The 20,907-nt window shown below is 39.4% G+C and overlaps 1 protein-coding gene across 1 annotated transcript; it reads right to left on the bottom strand.

Annotated features, from left to right (window-relative positions):
- Positions 1-1,474: 1,474 nt before the first annotated feature.
- LOC134839061 (pre-mRNA-processing factor 6-like) lies at positions 1,475-19,291 on the bottom strand. Its single transcript, XM_063854469.1, has 2 exons — positions 18,915-19,291; positions 1,475-4,248 (listed from the first exon to the last, which is right to left on the bottom strand). Exons 1-2 carry the CDS (start codon positions 19,089-19,091, stop codon positions 1,657-1,659), a joined length of 2,769 nt encoding a protein of 922 aa, XP_063710539.1. The 5' UTR covers positions 19,092-19,291; the 3' UTR covers positions 1,475-1,656.
- Between the last annotated feature and the right edge of the window lie 1,616 nt (positions 19,292-20,907).

Below are 20,907 nucleotides of genomic sequence, written 5' to 3'. Positions count from 1 at the left end.
AGTTATTCACACGGAGGCCAAACTGCGCTTCGCAAACACTCGCGAGAACACGATAAAAAAGAAGCTCTATCAAATGATATAAGAAAAAAAAGAGAAATAAGCCTCGAATTAGCTAAAATTCGGCCCGATCTAGGGTTCGAATCTGCTACCTAGCAAATGAGTCCCATTCACTAGCCACGGATGCTTAAGATCCGCAAAAATTAGCACCCACAACGCAGCTACATATGCTTAAAGATAGCTAATTCGCTATCTTTAAGCAGCAAAAGTAGCACCAAATACAAAAAAAAACACAATTTTGCATGTAATAAATTGGAAAGCATAAAGCCAAATTATGTATAAATTATGCATTTCAAAGAATTGCAAGCTACATTGAATTGGAAAAATTCTGTCAAGGCAGATGATTTTATACTGCTACCGCAGCCTACCGATTTAATAGTGCCAGCTCTTTTATTTGCTACTTAATTGAAAAAAAAAGAAAGTTCGTACTAATACACTTTGCTTCGCAAGAGTAATCAACTTCCGAAACAAGAGATCGATCACGTCTTTCGTACCCTTTACACTTTTGCTGTTCGGTAGTGGAAGCTGCCTTTCTGCTGACAAAGGAACTGAAATGAACTTGAAAATAAATCAAAAGCGAAACCGGTAAAAGTCTTAAAATTTGTCAAAAATTTCTAGTGAGTGATTTGGTTGCTCTGAAAAACAAATTGGCAACTAATCCCACAAAAACTAAATCAAAAGCGACGAAAAGAAAATTAAATCACATAACTTATGAGAAACTTGGCCAAAACAATGTAAAATTTCTCAAAGAGCTCAGAAAAAAACAACTAAATAATTGCTAAATCACTTCGTTTATTAAGAAGTAAGGAGACCAAACTGCTGGCCTCAATTCAATTGGGAATGATAGCTGAACCAGACTAACTGACTGTCTACGCCACGCGAAAACTGAAGACTGTTAAACAATCATTATCTTTCAGATGTATGCAAAAAAAATCTGTCTAGAGCAACTTAAGAGTCTGTATTAACATCCTCAGCAGCAATTTCGAATTTCAAATTTCAGAGAAAAAAGATCGCCTTAAAGCTCTTTTAATTTTAAGAACAATTAATGATTGACACTTAGAGGATAAAATTTAGAAAACTGGATCAAAAGGTACAGAACATTTTTCATTTCGCTAGGAAATCTGATAATTAAATCCACTTTTGAAATTAGTAGTCGATCACGTTTTTCGTGATATTTACACTTTCGATGTTCGATAGAGGAATGTGCCTTCCTCTTTATTCCTTTTTACGAAGAAAAAAACTGACCTTAGAAAGAAATCATAAGTCACAGAAGTGAACACTTATATTTGCGAGTTAGGTTAGAAACAAAGAAGGTTCGCTCAAAAAACACTAGCTGCTTGCTAGCGTAAAAATAATTTAAGCCAAAAAGGTGAACCGGCCATTTAGCTACTGCAAGAACAGCTACTGGAAAAAAATCTGGCGACAATAATTAATTAATTCCGATAATCGAAATGACAAATACACTACAGAAAAGTTTCACGCAATGCGTAGCACAACTTTGTACTAATTGGAATTGTCCATTCCGCCTTCGCGCCTCTTGTAGACTTTTCCAACAGTTCCTCTTACCGTCCTCAAGTTTTTTGACAACTTTCAATCACTTCAGAGTTTTTCGATTGGTGGCAAGCTGTCGGCTACTAATTTCAAAACTTCACATGTGTCTTTTCGCCAATTTATAATATCTTTTGACACTTTACACCAGTACTCGCCGTGTCTAGGATCAGCTTTTTCACACCGCGCTTCAATTTCCTTTAACACCTCTTCCTTTCCATACTGTTTCTCAAATTTGTACAGATAAGCCCAACTGTCACCCAGATCGCTGTCCAGCTTTAAAGCCCTAGCGAACCAGTCACGACTTTTCTGGATTTTCCTGTCACACCAGAACAAAAGAGCAATACTCAAAACAACATGAGGGTCATGCTCGCATTTCTTCAGAGCGTCCAGACTTTTGGATTTCCGCTGGGGCCGACCCTCCATAAAAATTGCTTCGGACCAAAGCTTTCCGGCCGTAGGACATTCTTGCAAAGCCCGCGCCATTAGATTATGGCCAATTACATGATTACCATTTCTCATTTCGAGTCGAATAGCTTCCAACCATAGATCCGCATTTTGAGGATTCTTTAACCTGGCCTTTTCTAACAAAGCGCGGGCTCGTATGACATTTTTCAGGTTTTCCTCAAACCTGGACAAAAGGATCCAAAGTGTTATTGCATGTGGACATTTCTTCAGTCCATCGTTGTAAAGTTTTCTAGTTTCTTCAGTATTGTTTGATATCTGCTCTAATTGACCAAGCATCATCCACATTTTGTCGAAGTTTTCATACATCTTCACACCTTCTCGAGCTAGCCTCTTCGCTTCGTCAAACTCGCCCAGAGCCCATTCCAATTTTATTGACTTCATCAGTACTCGAGCTGTCATCGAGCTACTTCGTGCATTTTTCAGCAAGGTTCTCGCTCTTGAGAAATGCCCGTTTTCACTTTCCAGTTTCACCGCAGCTAGCCAAATTTTCTCACTGTTCGGGTTCGCTTTGAATGCAAGTGCTAGAATCTGGCGAGCGGCATTCACGTCATTAGCAAGCCACTTTGTCTTGGCACCCATTAACCATAGGTCCTCTGCTTTGGGACAATGTATAACTGCTTGTTGCAACAACGATTCCAAGGTCTCACGTGATCCTTTCGCGCGCTCGAAATGAGCGGCTTCCTCCCATATTCGTTGGTGACTGGGGAAAATATGAAGGGCGTGCATGTATATTGCTCTGGCGCATTCTATGGAACCCTTTGAGGTCATAGTCTCTGAATCATCTAGCCAGACATCTTCGCGATCTTGTTCGTCAACGTTCATTCCTATGACGTTCGATATTATAGCCTGACATGTTAAGATATTCCCAGCTTTCTCACAATTTTCCGCATCAGTCAGCCACTCTTCCCTTGAAACGTCAACTCTATGATTTCGCAGTGACTCTATAGATCTCTTGATGATCTTGTCTACATTCTCTCGGTTACCAGCCGTGTCTTCCAGCTTCGCAGCTGTGAGCCAAATTTGCCTGTCATTCGGAATATTTTGTCTAGCTTTATTCAAAACTGCCTTAGCATTTTCATAGCCTTCTAATTTTGCGAGAGCCAACCACATATCTACGCTTTGAGGACAACACTCAACAGCTCTTCCAAGCATAATTCGGGCCTCGTCTTCGTCCTCCAAGTCTACCGCAGTTTTCCACAGCTTCACTGAATTGGGAATATGTTCCAGAGCCTTCCTATATACCCTTTTCTTCGCCTTATTATCAGCTTCGAGATCTGCTGCTTTCAACCACAATTTAACGGACAATGGTAATTGCCGCACAGCTTGTGCTACTACCACTTTTCCGGTATCTCCAGGCTGTAATCTGATTGCTTCTAGCCAACAGTCTTCACTTTTTGGACAGGCCTCGGTTCCCTTCATTATTAAGTTTCTGGCCACTTGCAACTTACCAACAACCTCTTCCAACCTAGCTGAGGCTATCCAAGCAGGAGCATGACCTGGATTGGTATCGCGCACTGATTTCAACAACAACCTCGCTTTCTTCACGTCTTGTATATCGCCCCCATAGGCTGGCAACATAGATTGCAAATCAGTCAAGTATCCCTTCGGATCGACTGTGGTCTGTCCAGTAACGGAATCTGAAACCTGCTTCAATTTTATGTCAATCAGAGTGTTTCTTGCCTCGCCCACTTTCCTCAAATCGACGCTTGATGTTCCCAATGTTGAGAGCGTACCCGGAGTTGTAAGGCCTGCTTTTGGATCAACCGAAGATGTCGTCGCATCTTGACCGGCAGCACGCGCTAAAACCGAGTCCGGCAAAGGTGTCATTTGCTCTTGACGCAAACTGCGCTGCTTCCTATTTCGACTATCCCCCACTTCCGGTATATTTAACCACTCGTCGCTACTCACTTCGGCTAATTTGCGCTTCAAATCTGAAAACTGCTGCTGTATCTTGGGTCTTTCCTCTCGCACTTTCCTAACTTCTTCTTGAAACTTCAGCTCTCTTCGTTCTTTTCTTCTCTCGTCCAGTCGCCTGTCGATTGAATCATATATCATATCGGCCTCCTCATCGTCTTTCTCGTAAGGTGCATTTCCGAACAGACTGCCTCCATATCCATTGAACTCATCAAAATTAGCATCATTCAAATCTTCATTTTCATCTTCATCGTCGTCTTTCTAAAGCACAACAAAAAAAATTGATTTAAAAAGAGTAAACTATGTTCATATTCTTTAACACGCCAACAGAAAGCATTTATTTTACAGCTTCATGATTTATCTCAAGTTCTCTTTAACTGAGGGGCTGAGTTAAGATTTCCAATGAGTGGACTTTACAAGAGACCTTCATTTGGAAGAAAAACCTGAATGGCGAGCTGATAAAAAACAAGAAGCCAAACAGAAGCCGAAACAGCCAAAACAAGAAGCGAATATAAAAAATAAGCGTGTAAAAATTTCTATACTTTGAAATTTCAAAGTGTTTGAAAAAAATTAGTTGAACCAAATAAATGAAAAATTCAAGTCGCTAATAACACCAGATAAGAATTTTCTTTTTTGTACCACAACAACACGATAATTAAAAAATAGTGGTTGAACTGATTTAAAAAAAAATTAACACTAAAAAACGGCATCTATCTCCAAATTTAATACATCAATAAAAACAATACAATAGATAAGAAAAAGGAATAGCAAGAAATGGCAAACAATTGTTACAGAACATCTAATCAGATCAAAAAATGGCAAAAAAACAATATTTGGAAGAGACTAACCTTAAAGCTACAATCCAAACGATGTCGAAGAAACCCATCCAAAAAGAAACGTTTTTTTCTTCTTACGTTTAGTTTTAACTTGCATAAAAAGTTTCTAGTTTCACAGAACAAATTAAATTTCCGCAAAACTGTTTGAACCTCAAAAAACTTATAGTTATATTTTTTAATATAAACCTACCTCATTTCAGATACCACAACACTGATTGAACCCAAATCGGTTTTGAAAATTGTCGCTTATTTGGGCCACTTGAATTTGATAGAAAGTCATACGCTACGTCAAAAGTTTTTCGAAAATTACTAGAAAACAATCAAATTTTTTTCCTGGAAACCCTTCACTTCGCTCCCCAACAAATTGTTGCAAAGATTAGCTTTTACAGAATGATGAACTTTTTGAATAAAAACAAGATCCTTTGCGATAAACAGTTTGATTTTCGACCAAAACATTCCTGCACTCATACACTAATTGAATTCACTGAAACTTTGCAGAAAGAGTAAGAAACACACAACACAAGCTTGCTTCGTAGATCTAAGCAAAGCTTTTGATACAAAAATCATGAAAAATTGCTTCAAAAACTAGAAATAAACGGTTGTGGAAAAGTTTTAGACCCAATGAAAAGTTATTTATCCAAAAGATTTCAATAAGTAGATTAAAATAACTAAGTCAGAAAAAAAAATTAATTGAAAATGGTGTTCCGCAGGGATCGGTCTTGGTACCCATGTTGTTTCTAATATACATAAACGATTTGTCTTTACAACTTAATAAAAGGAAGTCAGTATTGTACGCGGATGACAACAATTTTTAGCAATGATCAAATAGAGTTTCAAAAAGCTTTAAAACAAAGTGAAAACTGGTTCGCTGATAACGGAGTAACATTCAATCCTAAAGAATGCAATTTAGTCTCTTTTGCTAATAATCAACTATCAGAAATAAATTATGCAAAGGAAACACTTTAAAATTCTTTAAAAACCAAATACCTTGGATTAATAATTGATAATAAACTGAATTTTGAAAGCCATACAGACAAAGAAAATAAAAAAGTGCGTTGGTTCAACGGCTTGTACAAAACCAGAAACTTTTTTAGCACCAAACAATTATTGATGTTTTATAACGCTTATGCAAAATCAATAATCGAGTATGCTATTCTAACATACGGTAGTGCATCAAAAACAGAATTGCAGTCAGTAAACCTTTTGCAAAAACGATTTATAAGGACAATTTTTCGGAAAAGCTATTGTGAATCAGTGCAAACATTAGCGATCCAGCACAAATTTTACTCAGTTTATGAATTGTACACTACATATCTTTTTAAAAATTTTGTCAAGTGAGGAAAACTTCACCTCTTAAACTGTTGACCATAAATGATGTTTCTCATGTAAGAACAACAAAGAGAACAACAGCGAACCTCTTACCGGCAATGGGGTTCAAAACAAAAATGATGGAAATGTCTCTCATACGACGAATAACGCAAGTTTGTAATTTTATTAGGAGTTATGATTTCATGCCACCAGATAGAAAAAATGACCCAATCTCAGTTTGAAAGAACTATATTTTTGACAATAGTCAAACTTTTGATATGCTTTTTAAAATAAATTGACACCTCAATTTCCAATTTGCTCTTCAATGTCACTTCTGGGCACACCGACCATGAGTTGAACTACTCTTAGATGTGCCATTCCAGGCAGTTGGATGTTTTGTATATGATTATTTGTATATAGAATGTGTTAAATGTTACTGGTAAATATATTTAAACTTAAACAGTTCTGATTGAGCCTGGCGCTTATTGTTAATTTTCAGAAAATAAGCGAGTACAAATTTGTGGTAGAAGCTGCGAAAAAAATCCAATAGCGGCCAAATTTATTTCGCTAGGCAAACCCTGTTTAACTTCCACTCAGGGATTTCGCTAATTGAAGAGTAGATTTATAATCACAAACGGGGTAATAATCGTTTTTCAATGTCAAATTTGTTCAAAAAATTTTTCAAATCCTAGGAGAATTTAAGGGGAAAAAAGTGTCCGAAAGAAAACATTGTTTCATATGACTGAAAGCATGATGATCGCAATATAAACCAAGTTGGAAACTTCTATGCTGAAAAAGTCATCTCGACTGCGTTCTATAGTTGAGTTGAATTTCTACAAATCGAGAGTTCTGCCAACAAGCCGCACATGCCGGTTTGCGAATGCTCATTGCACAAAGATATGTTTAAAAAGGCAAAAAGCCAGCTTAAAGACTTCAAAAAGAGTAAACAGAGCTTCGCATCACTTGAGAAACAACAGAACTGGCATGGTAGCTAACCTAAAACATATGACGGAACATCCTCGCGTCGAATATATGTTTTTTTACCCCTACTCGTCTGGACTAAATTTACCTTGGTTCATAATGAATTCGAAATTCTTAGTGTCTCCAGCACATTTAGCCTGTAGGTAAGGAATAAGCCTAGGACGACAAAGGTATTGAGTTTGAATCTGACTAGGACCTGTTGTTCTTTCAAACGGTAAATACTCCGGTTCAAAAATATTTCGGACTTTTATTTGTCTGCTTATGTTTTGCTTATGAGTTGCACAATCTAAGGATCGCTTTTTTTGCTTAAAGCAATTTTCGCTGTAGTTGTTTTCAAGTGTTTTATATCATTTCGGTTTTTAATACGAAAATTGTTTTTAATACTTTTGGTAATTTTACCAACTCGAATTGTCAAAATTGATTTTTTTTTTCAATTTTTCTCTATTTTTGATCTCTAACGTGTTAACAAGTTTCGGCTTAAATTATATCGCCCTAGTGGCGTCTTACTGCGTCGTTCGGGGGTCAAAAACTTTTTTGTGTTCCTGGTATGCGTGTGCTCTGATGGGAAAATAACACCAAAATTTGCTATCAGTTTTGATTTTTTTTAACATGATGCTTGGTAAATATAAACTCAAACTCAACCAAGCATCCGGCGGATCTGGCCTAGAGTTGACAACTCTTTGAGACCGCTTTTTTATTGACAAAAACAATTTTTTTCCAAATTTTTCCGTTTGATTTTAATCATATTTGTATCGCAAGAGGTGCGAAGCTCAGCTTTGCAACTGTTTGAAAAAAAAACATCGCAAAAAAGTACATCTACAAAAACTTTATTTGTTTGGCTAGAACAATGTTCAAACATGTGAAAAACACTAGAAAGCGTTACATTAAAACACAGTTGTACATCTTTGAACGTTGCTTCTCATTGTTCAGAGTTTTATATATTGACCAGAGTAAGGAAGAAAAATCCAGATGGGTCTTGTAAGTGAGCTGAAAAGCAATCTACCGGGATTCGATTTACTTTCTTCACCTTCTCAGCGATGTCAATGTCGAAAATGAGAACGCAATCAAAGATCACTCCCAGCCCCTTTAAATGTTGGTGCCGATCACTTTCCGCCTGCTTGATATTGGGCTGGCCCATGCGCATTACGCTCGCTTTGCCTGTGTGAACGGAGGTTTCCACTTTTTGATCCACGCTACAATTGCACCAAGATCATTTTGATGTCGCATTTGATCCTCTTCAGAATCCAATATGCCGTATACTTATGCATCATCAGCAAGTATCAAAAAATGCTCGTTATCATATATGGTAGGTTATTTAAAAGCACGACGAATAAAAACACTGCCTTGAGGGTTTCTAATGGTCACTTGGGCTAGTTCTGTTTCCTTTTTGTTGACAACGACACTCTGAGTCCTTCCTGAAAGGAATTCTTCTACCGCTTTGTGTATTTTGCCTCGAATGCCGTAGTTCCAAAACTTTGCAAATAATCTTCGGTGGGGAACTTTATCGAATGCCTTTGCCGGGACCTTTATCGAGTGCAGATGCAGTCGATACAATTTCCCTTATGTAGTGCTGAGGCCCGGTCTTCCATGACCTTCAAAAGTTGCAGGGTGGTTGACCACCCTGCAAAAGCCTCGAGATCAAATGAGCCCGAGCAGCCCGGAATATTGATTTTACTTTTGACTCAAGCCATCAAATGCTTCATATGGCTTCGCAAGAAATTGTTAACTTTTAACTGAAAAATCCATTTTTGCGACTTGATAACGTTTGCTAACCTAACCGCTGACGTTATAACAACTGGTAAACAAATTTAACTTTTTCATGAAAATGAGCATATGCCAGCATGAAAAACTACTGGCAATTTAATTTGAAATTTTATCAGCATGTCAGCACGTAAAAAACATCGTACGTGCTGACTTCTGTGACAGTGTTGTAAAAGACTAAGTTTCAATACCTTCCTTATCACCATGTTAAAATACGACAATTACACAACTTTTCGCAGCAGGATTTTTGAGTTGTCAGTATAAATGCAACAAGAAGACGTATTCCTCAGGATGTTTAGACAGAGGTAACGTGAAGTGGAGCTTCGAACTTTTTGATATAGAAAACAAAAATGGGATCCAAGCAGTCGACCTATATGAGAAAGAGACTAAACCGGGGAGGAAATTGCAAGAAAATCGAAAAAAATATATATAATTTACTAATTTTATTTCAAATTTGAACTCATTTGGTCTCGAATAAAGTTTCCTTCAACGAAAAAATTTCCAGAAATGCAACTGCCAGCTAGAAAAGAAACATACAAAGACGATACCACTTAGCCAGACCAATATCCTGGACACGCCAATTAAATTGAGCGTGAAAACATTTTGCTACAAAAACATTCAAGATCCCCTTGATGCACGTTTTTTGCGCTTACGGGGCAAAAAATAAACTTATTAAATCAATGAATCAAGCAAAACCTCAAAACAAACTCTCATCATAAGTAGTTCTCCCTTAGTAGCTCATTATGGTGACAATTTTGTATGTCACTTGGATCTTGGGCATTCGTTTTCATTCGTAAATCAATTTTCTGTAGCCAGTGCTCAGCAATAGGCCCAACCTCACACTGCTTAGAGAATACAAATTATTTCCCACTTCAACATAAACAGAAGTTTCGAGTTCCTGGGAGCCCAAAACTAGCATGAAAAAACTAACTTACATTATGAAACCACTATATAACTTTATTGGATGCTGAGACCAGTGTGTCTACGTGGCTTTTAGAGGCGTTGACATATTCTGCTGTCACAACTGTGCGAGGATGCTCATTGCCTGCTTTAAGTATTCATTGAGAGAAGGCAAACTTGCGGCGGTTCAGAGGGAACTTCTCGCTCGTGAGCTTTGCTAGTTGTCCGCGTGTTGCTCCATAGTAACATTTGCTGAACAAGTTGGAGATCCAGTTTTCGTATTCTGTTGTTAGAACAGAACTTTGAACACCTCGCTCATGTCATTTCTTAACCCCCAGAAGAAGAAATCATTTCTTAACCCTAACAAGGCACAGTCTGGTTTTCGTAGTCTGGCTTCATATGGCTCGTTCTCAATGTTTCTAACTAACCGCGTTTCACGCCGTTGAAGATCTCTATCATTTGTTGAGCTTTATATGTACAGGGTTCCAGACTGAAAAAGAAAACTCCAGACGAGGTTTTACAAGTGAGCTGAAAAGCAAACGCAAAAAACTTGCATCCAGATGTGTAATTCACCAACGAATGAATGCCGGGATTCGATTTACTATCTTCGCCTTCTCAGCAATGTCACTGTCGAAACTGAGATTGCAATCAATGATCACTCTGAGATTTTTCTCGGATTTAGCCACTTAAATTGAGGGTGCCGATATAACCGATACCAATCTGTATTCCACCTGCTTCAATTTGAGTTCGCCCCTGAGCATAACTCGGGCTTTGTGTGGGTGAAACGGAAGTTACCACTTTTCGCTCCATGCCACCGTTGATTGAATATCATCTTGAAGTCCTATTTTATCCTCTTCAGAATCCACTAAGCCGTATTCTTTGGCGTCATTGGCAACTATCCAAATTGTGTTCGTTATTCAAGTCTTGTAGGTCATTTATAAACAACAAAAATAGGTCGGAATACACTGCCTTGGTCACTTGGGCTGGTTCTCATTCCTGACTGTTGACAACGACATGTCAAGTCCTTCCCGACAGGAATGGTTCAATCCATTTACGTACTTCGCCTCGAATACCCCAGTGCCAAATATTTGCTAACAGTCTCCGCTGGAGAACCTTATCGAATGCCTTCCCGAAATTTAAGCAGATGCAGTGCATAAATTTTCCTTATCCATAGCTGAAGTCCAGTCTTTCATAGCGTTCAAAAGATGTAGGGTCGGTGATCACCCTGCAATAGAGCCGAGCTATTGATCCGAAAAGAAATCATTTTTCTGTATGTGCTCAAGTATAGCGTCTCGAATAACGGTCAGATATCTTACAATGAGTGCTTCTTAGGCTCACCGGTAGGTAGTTTTCTGCTTGCCTCTTGTCTCCCTTTTTCGAATAATTCTGAGATGCGAGCATTTTGCCAGTCTTCCGGCAGCATGCCATACTCGTGAGATTTCGAGATGATCAGACCTCTTAGGCAAATCAAAATAAAATGTTTCAAAGTAGGAGTTGTTAACTTTACAATCACGATAAAAACCAATTTCGAATACATTGGGTCTTTAAATGCAAACATGCTGATAAAAAGTTTGTTAATTGACGAACTGAGAGTTGACGTAAGAGCTGACAAAATGATTCGGTGAAAGTCTAAAAAGTGTTAGAGAAACTGACAAGAGAGAAGAAATTCAACAGGAAAAAAATTGAGACAGAGGCCAATATGCCAAGAAAATTGAAAGAACATGATATATATACTAGCAATGTGTGGAGCCTTTCAGCGGCGATCGATACCGATGTCTTTGGACATCGCCAATTCCACATTCAATGGTGCAGCACGGACGGAGAAGAACGAATCGGGCGGGTTTTTGGCAAGGCGCTTGGGTGATCCTGTCGACCTGAGTCGCCGCCTATTAGAGGCAGGAGATATAGAACCCAACCCGGGGCCGAAGTGGCCTCTGCAACAAGGAAGTCAAAAACACAGGATGGTCCATCAAATGCGTAGACTGTCTCCAGTACATACACAGAGAATGCCTGGGATGGAGTGTCAGAGAGATAAAATCCTACGATGGATACAGATGGCACTGCGGTTGCGACCACCTGAAATCAAACACCGCGGACCCCAACCCAATCAGACCACGAACTAAGGAAGGTCTAAAAATCATCCAGTTGAATGTAAATGGATGGCGCGGGAAAGGGGATGTGTTAAAAAAGCTAGCGTACGATACGCAAGCGGACATTCTAGTCCTTCAAGAAACGAAACTGACCGAGAAGGCCAAAGTTCCGAACAGCAGCGACTGGGTTGTATTTAGAAAGGACCGCACTGTCCACCAAACGGAAACTACCAACGAAAGGGCACAAGGAGGCGTAGCAATCGCTGTTAGGCCGGGGCTAGAATGTAAAGAAATCAGCCTAAGTATGCCTTTAACCGCAGCTCTAGAGACAGTCAGCATAGCTGTGAAAACTGGCAATTCATAATGTGTACCGACCACCAGCAAAATCCGGACAATATGATCAAAGAGACTCAAAGCCATACCTGGACAAATGGCCATGCGGCAGTAACTCCATCATATGCGCGGATATAAATGCCCATGGAAGCTGGGACCGGAACAAAGTCGAGGACAATTGGCGAAGAAGTGGACGAATGGCTAATCAATAAGGACATGTGCCTGCTTAACAGCGGAGGAGCAACAAGAGTTGCGAAAAATGGATCAGGGACAGCACCCGACATTACAGTAGTGCACTCATCCAGAGCTAACCACTTTAACTGGACCACAATAGACTCGGTAGGGTCCGACCATTTGCCAATTCTGATATCCTCTTGCGACAAGGTCAGTAAAGTTCGAACCCGACCAAACCTTAACATGAAGAAAGCCGACTGGCCGGATTTCGAGAGACAACTAGAACAATCTCTATCCCTGCCGGAGGACTTCAAGTCCCTTGAAGCTTTGGAAAAATTATTTGCTAAAGCAATAATGAACGCAGCTAAAGGATCTATTCCGGTAACCACTCGAAAAGATTGCAAACCATGGTGGACCAAAGAGTGCGCTGTTGCGAAGAAAAGTATGAATAATATACAAAGACAGCTTAGGAAATCCCCTGGCGACGATCTTCTCATTTCGGCAGCCGAGGAAGCTTCTAAGGTGTTCAAGAAAACGATAGAGGTCAGTAAACGCGAGGCGTGGAGGAAATATGCAGCTGAACTCAGCCCGCGGGACCCGACCACAAAAGTTTGGAACACCCTCAGGGCCATGGACGGCAGAAAAAAAGAGCGGCTCCCAAATACTCCTATTGATTACGGAGGTAAATCCATCACGGCCGACAGGGAGAAAGCAAAAGTCGCTTGTAAGACGTATGCTTCGGTTAGTAGAGTGACAGTCAAAAGGGAAGATTCGAAACAAGCATACTTGACCCTACGCGAAGCAATTAAGTTAAATTGGGACTCGGAAATCAACGAGTCATTTTCCATAGCCGAATTAGGAGAAGCACTAAGAAGTCTTAAACCCAAAAGTGCGGGCTCCGATGGAGTGCATCCGCTAATGCTCAAGCACCTAGGGGAGAAGGGAAGGGAATATCTACTCTATTTGGTTAACAGAAGTTGGAGTGAAGGCAAAGTTCCGGCAAACTGGCGAACAGCTACAATTGTGCCGATACTCAAAAAGAAGAAGCCGGCAAACCTAATAAAGTCGTATAGGCCAGTTTCCCTCCTCTCTTGCATCGGCAAAACTATGGAAAAAATGGTCCTCACACGTTTGAAGGAGTGGGCGAAAGAAATCGAATTAGTGCCGCCTGAACAGGCAGGATTCCAGGCACACCGCTCAACTACTGATGTTATAGCAAACATTACACAAACGGCAATGGATAATCTACAGGTCAAAAAAAGAACGCTAATAGTTTCGATCGACTTTAAGGCCGCTTTCGATAAAGTATGGAGGCTTGGTCTCCTACGGGACCTCGCGGAGAGGGGCTTAGGAAGCGTAGCACTAAAATGGCTGAAATCATGGCTGTCGGATCGCCGAGCCATGGTCAGATGGAACGAAGAATTCAGTAAAACTCTAGTTTTCTCCCAAGGTATGCCGCAAGGAAGCCCGCTCTCGCCCCTTCTATATTGCTTTGCAACAGCAAAACTCCCGGAAGCAATTAAGGGCAAGTCGCCATCAGTCATTGTTAACCAGTTCGCTGACGATTTAACTATACAAGTGGCCGCCGAAAGAATAGAGGAAGCGGCAAATCAAATCAAACCAGCGCTTGAATCAATAGAAACATGGGCTAAATCGAACTACGTGGAACTGGCAATGGACAAAACTGTAGGCTTAGTAGTAACAGTTGATCCGAAAGAAACCGGGTGTAAGAACACCCAATTACGTTTCAACGCGCAAGCCAACACAGCCAAGAAGAAACTGAAACAAAGGCTACAAATAGTACGCTCATTGAGCGGAAAAAACTGGGGAATAAAAGCCAATGACTTGAGGCAACTCTACAAGAGCTATATCAGACCCGGTGGCGCGTATGCCTTTGAAACCTGGGGTATGTTCCTGTCGCCTTCAACGCGCGAAAAAATTGAAGTTTGCAATAATGCAGCGGCTAGGTGTATTGTGGGGGCGCCTGCAGGGGCCCCATCAGTCCAAATTCGAGCTGAGGCTCAGCTTAACACAATATACGAGGAGGGCATAGATAATGCAGCCAAGTTACTGGCCAAATGCTGCAACTTCAAACAAAAACATCCCCTTAACACTTAACAGACTTGGAACAAACCAGTCACAAATAAGGTTAAAAGGAAGGTCGGACTGGCGATCGGAAGCGCAAAAGAGAATCAGCGAAAAGATCTTCGAAGACATCAGAGAAGATGTGAACAGACAAAAGGAGGAGCGTCGATATGAGTTATACTCGAAGTTGGTACCGGAAAACCACCCACACAGACGAATGACAGGTGGGAAACCACTTCAGGAAGGAGAAGGACGTTCGAGAGAAGCAGAAGTTAGTCTCCACCGTATTAGACTCAATGGAGCTCCATTTCTGCGGGAAACCCTCTTTAAACACGGGAAAATAGAGGAAGGGTCGTGCCCGCATTGCTTCAGCGAAACTGAAGACACCATACACTGGCTTACGAAATGCCCCAAATGGGATCAAGAAAGAAATGCGATTTTTGGTGGCCAACCACCCGCGTCAATTATCCAAACGAAACCCGAACAAGTAATCGAATTCATCCGTGCTACGGCGAGCAAGCCCCCCAATCATTGACGGGGACCACACACACACACACACACACACACATATACTAGCAAAAAAAAAAGGTTCCAGTCGGCAATCAAACACCAAGCAAGCGATTTACCTCTACGCTATCTGGTCAGATACTGGGAACCATGTGGGGTTCATTTTAAAAAGATGTTTGCTCCCCCAATTGTAATCCGACGAATGTCACTCGGACGAATGTCGATTTCGAAAAACCTATTTCGTACCAAATTTGACCAAAATTGTACGGGGGTCAGTTGTATTGGACCACTTTTTTATTTGAAATTTTCTAAATCAATTCGGTCGGACCATTCTGGGCGTCCTGCTATCCTTGCTAGCGTCTTATCATAGACTTCAAAAATCTTCGGATACAACGATACAAAAGCATAAAATTGCATGCAACCAAATAGAACATGAAATAGAAATAACTATGTCAATAAAAAACTTTGGAAAATATAAAAAATTTGATTTCAGAAAAACAGACAAAAAACATCCACCAGCATTTAAAAAGCTTTTAGCAGCTACCGCGCGTTGTTACTAAGCCGACAAAACGTTGTTAGACGCCCATTATTTTAAAAAACAAACGAAGCCAAAGGATATTAATCAATGCCAAATGTCAATTAAAAAAACATTTTGAGGGGTTAAATTGGTTGAATTTGTAACTTTTATACTACAATCAACCTGACATATTTGAAAATTCTAAAAAAAATCAAAACGTTTTTCTTTTACCCTCAAACCAATGCAGAAATCACTAAACAGACAAAACATGAGCCGAAACCATGTACAAAAATTCTCAACCAAAAAAATCCAAAAAAACGGTAAATATACCAGTCAGGAGTTAAAATCAACGACACTTTAAGACTACAATGAAAACTGCCTGCAGCGCAAAAAAAACGTGATGTGTCATGTAATCCGACAAACTATAGTCCGACTATTCATGTTTCCCGGAAATTCAATTTTAGATACTGAAAAAAAAACAAGGTCCGCCCGTGACTCAAACCCCAAAGGATGCAAAGCAATCACATTAACTCCAAACCAAACAATTTCCAAGGATCGACAATGAACCAACATCATTTTTTAAAATTTTGTATGAAAGTTGTTAATGGGAAAAAATCAAGCTCCCGATAACAAGAAACTTGCTCGCGCATCGCAAGTGTTACACAGAGGCGAAGCTGTGCTTCCCAAACACTAGCGACAACACGCCAAAAAGCAGTTCTAGAGTTCCACACAGAGGCGAAGTTGCACTTCGCATACACAAGAAAAAATGTGTGTAAGCCGACAAACTATTTGTCAGCTTACAAACTATACGTGTCGTTGACTAACTCCTGACTGGTATATTAACCGTTTTTTTTTGGATTTTTTTGGATGAGAATTTTTGTCGGCCTACATGGTTTCGGCTCATGTTGTGCCGGTTTAGTGATTTCTGCATTAGTTTAAGGGTAAAAGAAATATGTTTTGATTTTTTATAGACTTTTCAAATATATCAGGTTGAGTGTAGCATAAAAGTTACTAACTCCAAATAACTTAACCCCTCATAATGCTTTTTATGACATTAATAACCTTTGGCACTGTTTATTTCGAAAAAATGGGCGGCTGACAACGTGTTGTCAGCTTAGTTTCATGTCAAATTCTTCAAACCGCACGCAAAAACTTCACGAAGATTACTGAGAAACGCCTAGAAGTACCACTAATCACCAAAAAAATTACCAACAGAGGAATTCGCGAGTCGAACAGAGCAGCTTCCGACCGATCAGTTTTTAGTGCACTGCTGGTGCCGGACCAGCAGCTATGCGGACAATGCAGCGCATAGTTGAAAAACTTAGTGAAAAAAAGGCATGAAAGCTACTCAGAAACAAAAAAAACTTTGTAAGAACTAAGATAAGCTTCGCGTTGTTCAGGAGAGTTATCCTTTGTATACGGGGGGTGAAGATCACTGGATAAGACGCAAATTATAGACAATTCAATTAGTGCTATTATAGAGGAGGGACGGTTGAAGTAAATACTTTTATTGAAAACGCATTAAATGCTGACTTGACTTAATTCCTGCAATATTGTTTATTGATGTATTTATATAATTCTGGTATAAGCCCTATCCAGCTTGTGCACGACAGTAGCTAAAAGGAAGAGCCCTTTTATAATTTACATTTTTTTAAAGCGAAAATATGACCGATAACGCTGCTGGGAAAAACTGAATGAGTAAAGCTTTGAGTCTACGAAATTTCTAATTTCTTAAGTGACGCACGCCAATTATGAGTCTACATAATTTCTAAGTGACAGAAGTCAATTATGATTCATTAGCAGTACCAGTCAATTTGAAAAAAAAAGAAATTTACCAACTAACATGCCTCAATTTATAGAGCGGACGCATTTTAACTAGTATACGAAAAAGTTCATTAAAACATAAAACCCTGCCCACTTTCGAGCCCTCTTATTTTGTGGTTCTCCTTCCCTGCCTTTACTCTATAGATCCATGATACCTTGAAGCTAAAGTGCTATTTGTGATACAATAGTCTGTGTTCATACCCTCAGCATCGGCTGTACTTAATAGCTGGTTATTGATCAAAATTCACGCTTTCAAAATTAACACATTTAGTCGCAACATTGCGCCGCAACAATATTTGCGACTTAAGATGGAAAAAAAAAGATAGTTCAAAATTAACACAAGCTTTGCTTGTGTAGAAAAGCGCAGTAAAAAAGTAAAAATAAGCCTCGGTTTAGTAAAATTTGACTCGAACCTTAGACCTACTGCATCCTAGAAATTATGAGTCTTACGCACTAACCACTAGCCACAGACGCTCAGTCCTTCACAAACACTAGCCTTTATAATTGACGCACTCCAATTATGAGTCTACGTAATTGCTAAGTGACGCAAGCAAATTATGACTCATTAGCAGTAGCAGTCATTTTGAAAAAAAATATACATTTACCAACTACATGCTTCAATTTATAGAGCGGCCTCATTTTTAAGTAGTATACGAAAAAGTCCATTAAAAACATCCAACCCTACCCATATTCGAACCCTCTTATTTTGTTGCGGGTTTCCTTCCCTACCTCTACGCTACAAATCCATGATACCTTGAATCTAGAGTGCTACTTGTAATATAGTAGTCTGTGTTATACCCTTAGCATCGTCTGTACTTAATAGCTGGTTATTGATCAAAATCAACGCTTTCAAAATGAACACATTTTGTCGCAACAATATTTACGACTTAGGATGGAAAAAAAAGATAAATCATACTATAACACAAGCTTTGTTTATGTAAAGAAAAATGCAAAAAAAGCAAAAAAAAAAGCCTCGGATTAGTAAAATTGGACTCGAACCTAAGACCTACTGCATCATAGAAATTACGAGTCGCACGCACTAACCACTCCACTACCCACTCACTCTGAGTCCATCACAAACAACAGCCACAAATAAAGCCGAGAACAGATGCTATGAAATTTCCAAGGCTACAGATCGTGAATAGCAAAAACGCACACAAGTGAACACTTTTGATGAACATTTCTATTTGCGAAATATTAAGAAAAACCGAAGGCTCGTACTAAAAAACTAGCTGCTCACTAAATTAATTAACGTCTTATGGTCTTATGAAACAATCATTTGCTGATACAGTTGGCTTTATAAAAAAGCCGACAAAATTTACAGAACGAAAATCCGAAATAATGCAACAATATATTATATAATTGTATTCGAAAACTTGATTAGCATTTTATATAAGCTAGGTAGTCTGACTTGTACATAAAGAATATAGTTCACAATTGAAAGAAGAACGAGGAAACGAAAACGGAAACGAAAACAACCAACTTTAAAAGCTATATTATAACTTTTATGAGCCAGGCGTCTTATCTGTGCATTCAGTAAATTGAGTAAAAGTCTAGTTCCCGATTTAAAGACACGTGCTCTGGCGAGTGAATATAAACCAAGATGCATACCTTTTTAGGTGGTGGCGCATGACGTTCATCAGTTACATCGCTTTGCTCGCGAGCCGGTCCAATGTCTGACCGAGTGGTAAAGCCTGTAGCTCCTCTTCCAACTCCAGCAACGTATCCCAGAGGCGCAGGTAAAGCTAAGAAGTCTTTCTTCTTCTTGCTCACTAGGGCAGCATGCATTTCAACCTTAATGAAAAGAGCCAACACCTTCTCCGGCAGTACTTGATTCTATTTAGCAATAAAATTTTCAATGTGAACTTTGACAATTCGCAAAAAGCATGTGCTTCTTCTGATAAATGGCGACTGAGCTTGACGATTTACCTGGAAATGGCAACTTTGATGCCAAACTAATTTTTAAAAAAATCAATATAAAACCTTCTTTGATACGTTCTTAACATTCCAATTAGTGATGATGAATTTAAGAAGTTTGTGGAGTAAAAAATCAGAGAGCGAAAGGCGTAAAGTTCTCAGATCTCAAGAAGTGTGACCCACGTCTCAGATATTATATGCCAAAAACTATAATAAAAAAATGCGCCAAAGACCGATACCTGTGCCATTCGACCAGAATGACAACGAATATAGCACGACGAGACGAACTTTATGAAGAAGCTTTATCGTACGATACACGAATTTTGACGATTAACGGTGTTATTTGTTTAATTATAACAGTCGTGGATTAACCCTTTCCCTCAACTCCTAGCTTTGTAACATTCGTCTACTACAGTCACACATGAGGCTTAAGAAAAATAGGCCCTATAACCACTGGCTCAAGGGTCAGGGACACTATCTCTTGTGTTTTCCCACCTCAAGAACGGTCGGAGCCAGTTCGGTTCGCTTGTGACATGAGACTACGACCCGTTACAGCTTAAGGCTACTACCAAAATGTCCCCCCACTCTAGAATTAAGAACGTCCCCATACTTAGGTCTCAAAATACCCAAAATACATGAACGCCGTTAAAAACCGGGTTGGAACAATCCGTTAAGTTGCTTTTTTATTAGACAGTGGAACTTTGATCCATTTCAGATGGATCAACCTAAAACTCGCCTTACCTCAACATAACAATCATAAAACACACTCTAGAAATTAAATTAAGTACTCACATTGTAGCACGCTCAAGAACCAGGAAGTAAATAAGTCGGTAAACAACTCAAGAATCAACAAAGTAACTAAAATAAGTTTAATGTCAGTCAGTTTTAACAACAAGAACAAGTTTTTACTCTAGACTGCAGTTTTATGTGGACCATTGGGACACTCAAGCTGTCCACCTTTCCGTCGAAGGTTCACTCTGGTCCAGTTCGAATAATTGTTCTCACGGGAATACTCTGTCTTCTATTTCAGATAGGACAGCTCTACTCTTGTTCACTATGATGGAAATTGCGAATTGCAATTTCACACTCGTTTTTATCTGACAACTTTCCCGCAATTGTTCTGAAATTGTTCTCTTTTCCTTTTTTGATTTTCAGTTCTCGCGAGAAAATCGTGCATGACATGTTCCATTCGAAAATTTAAAAATTTAAACTTCACTCCAAAATCAAGTGTTTTCTGCTCTTCTCAAGGTCAAACTTCCAAATATGACCGACTGGCACATACTCCCCGGACTTGAGATCGATGTCCTCATCGCGCGCTGTCTTCTGCCAGTGAGTCCCAGAAAAACCGAGTGTTGCTCAAGATACAGTGCCAGTGGTCATTTACAGAAGTTTGCAGCAGATTTAAGATTATCTACACCCCAAAATTCACGACCATTTAAAATTTTCACACTATTGCTAAACAGCAACCAAAATCTGCATTTACCTGCACCTTTGAATTTTCGCTTTTCAAGCCAATCATTTAAAAATCTCTTTTGTCCTATTCAATCAGGAAATTGTCATGCAGCATTTCGATTTATATAATAGATATAGTATATTAGTAACAATATTTGCTTTGTTAAAATTTCTTTTTCGTGAATCCAAGTTTCACTCGGATTCACACTCAAGCCCCCTTTCCCTCTCAAGACTC

Source organism: Symsagittifera roscoffensis, chromosome 2, assembly GCF_963678635.1.
Source record: "Symsagittifera roscoffensis chromosome 2, txSymRosc1.1, whole genome shotgun sequence".
In the NCBI taxonomy this organism is placed as follows: Eukaryota; Metazoa; Xenacoelomorpha; order Acoela; family Convolutidae; genus Symsagittifera; species Symsagittifera roscoffensis.
Note: the sequence above shows the minus strand (reverse complement) of the source record. Positions and strands in the feature narration are given on the sequence as shown.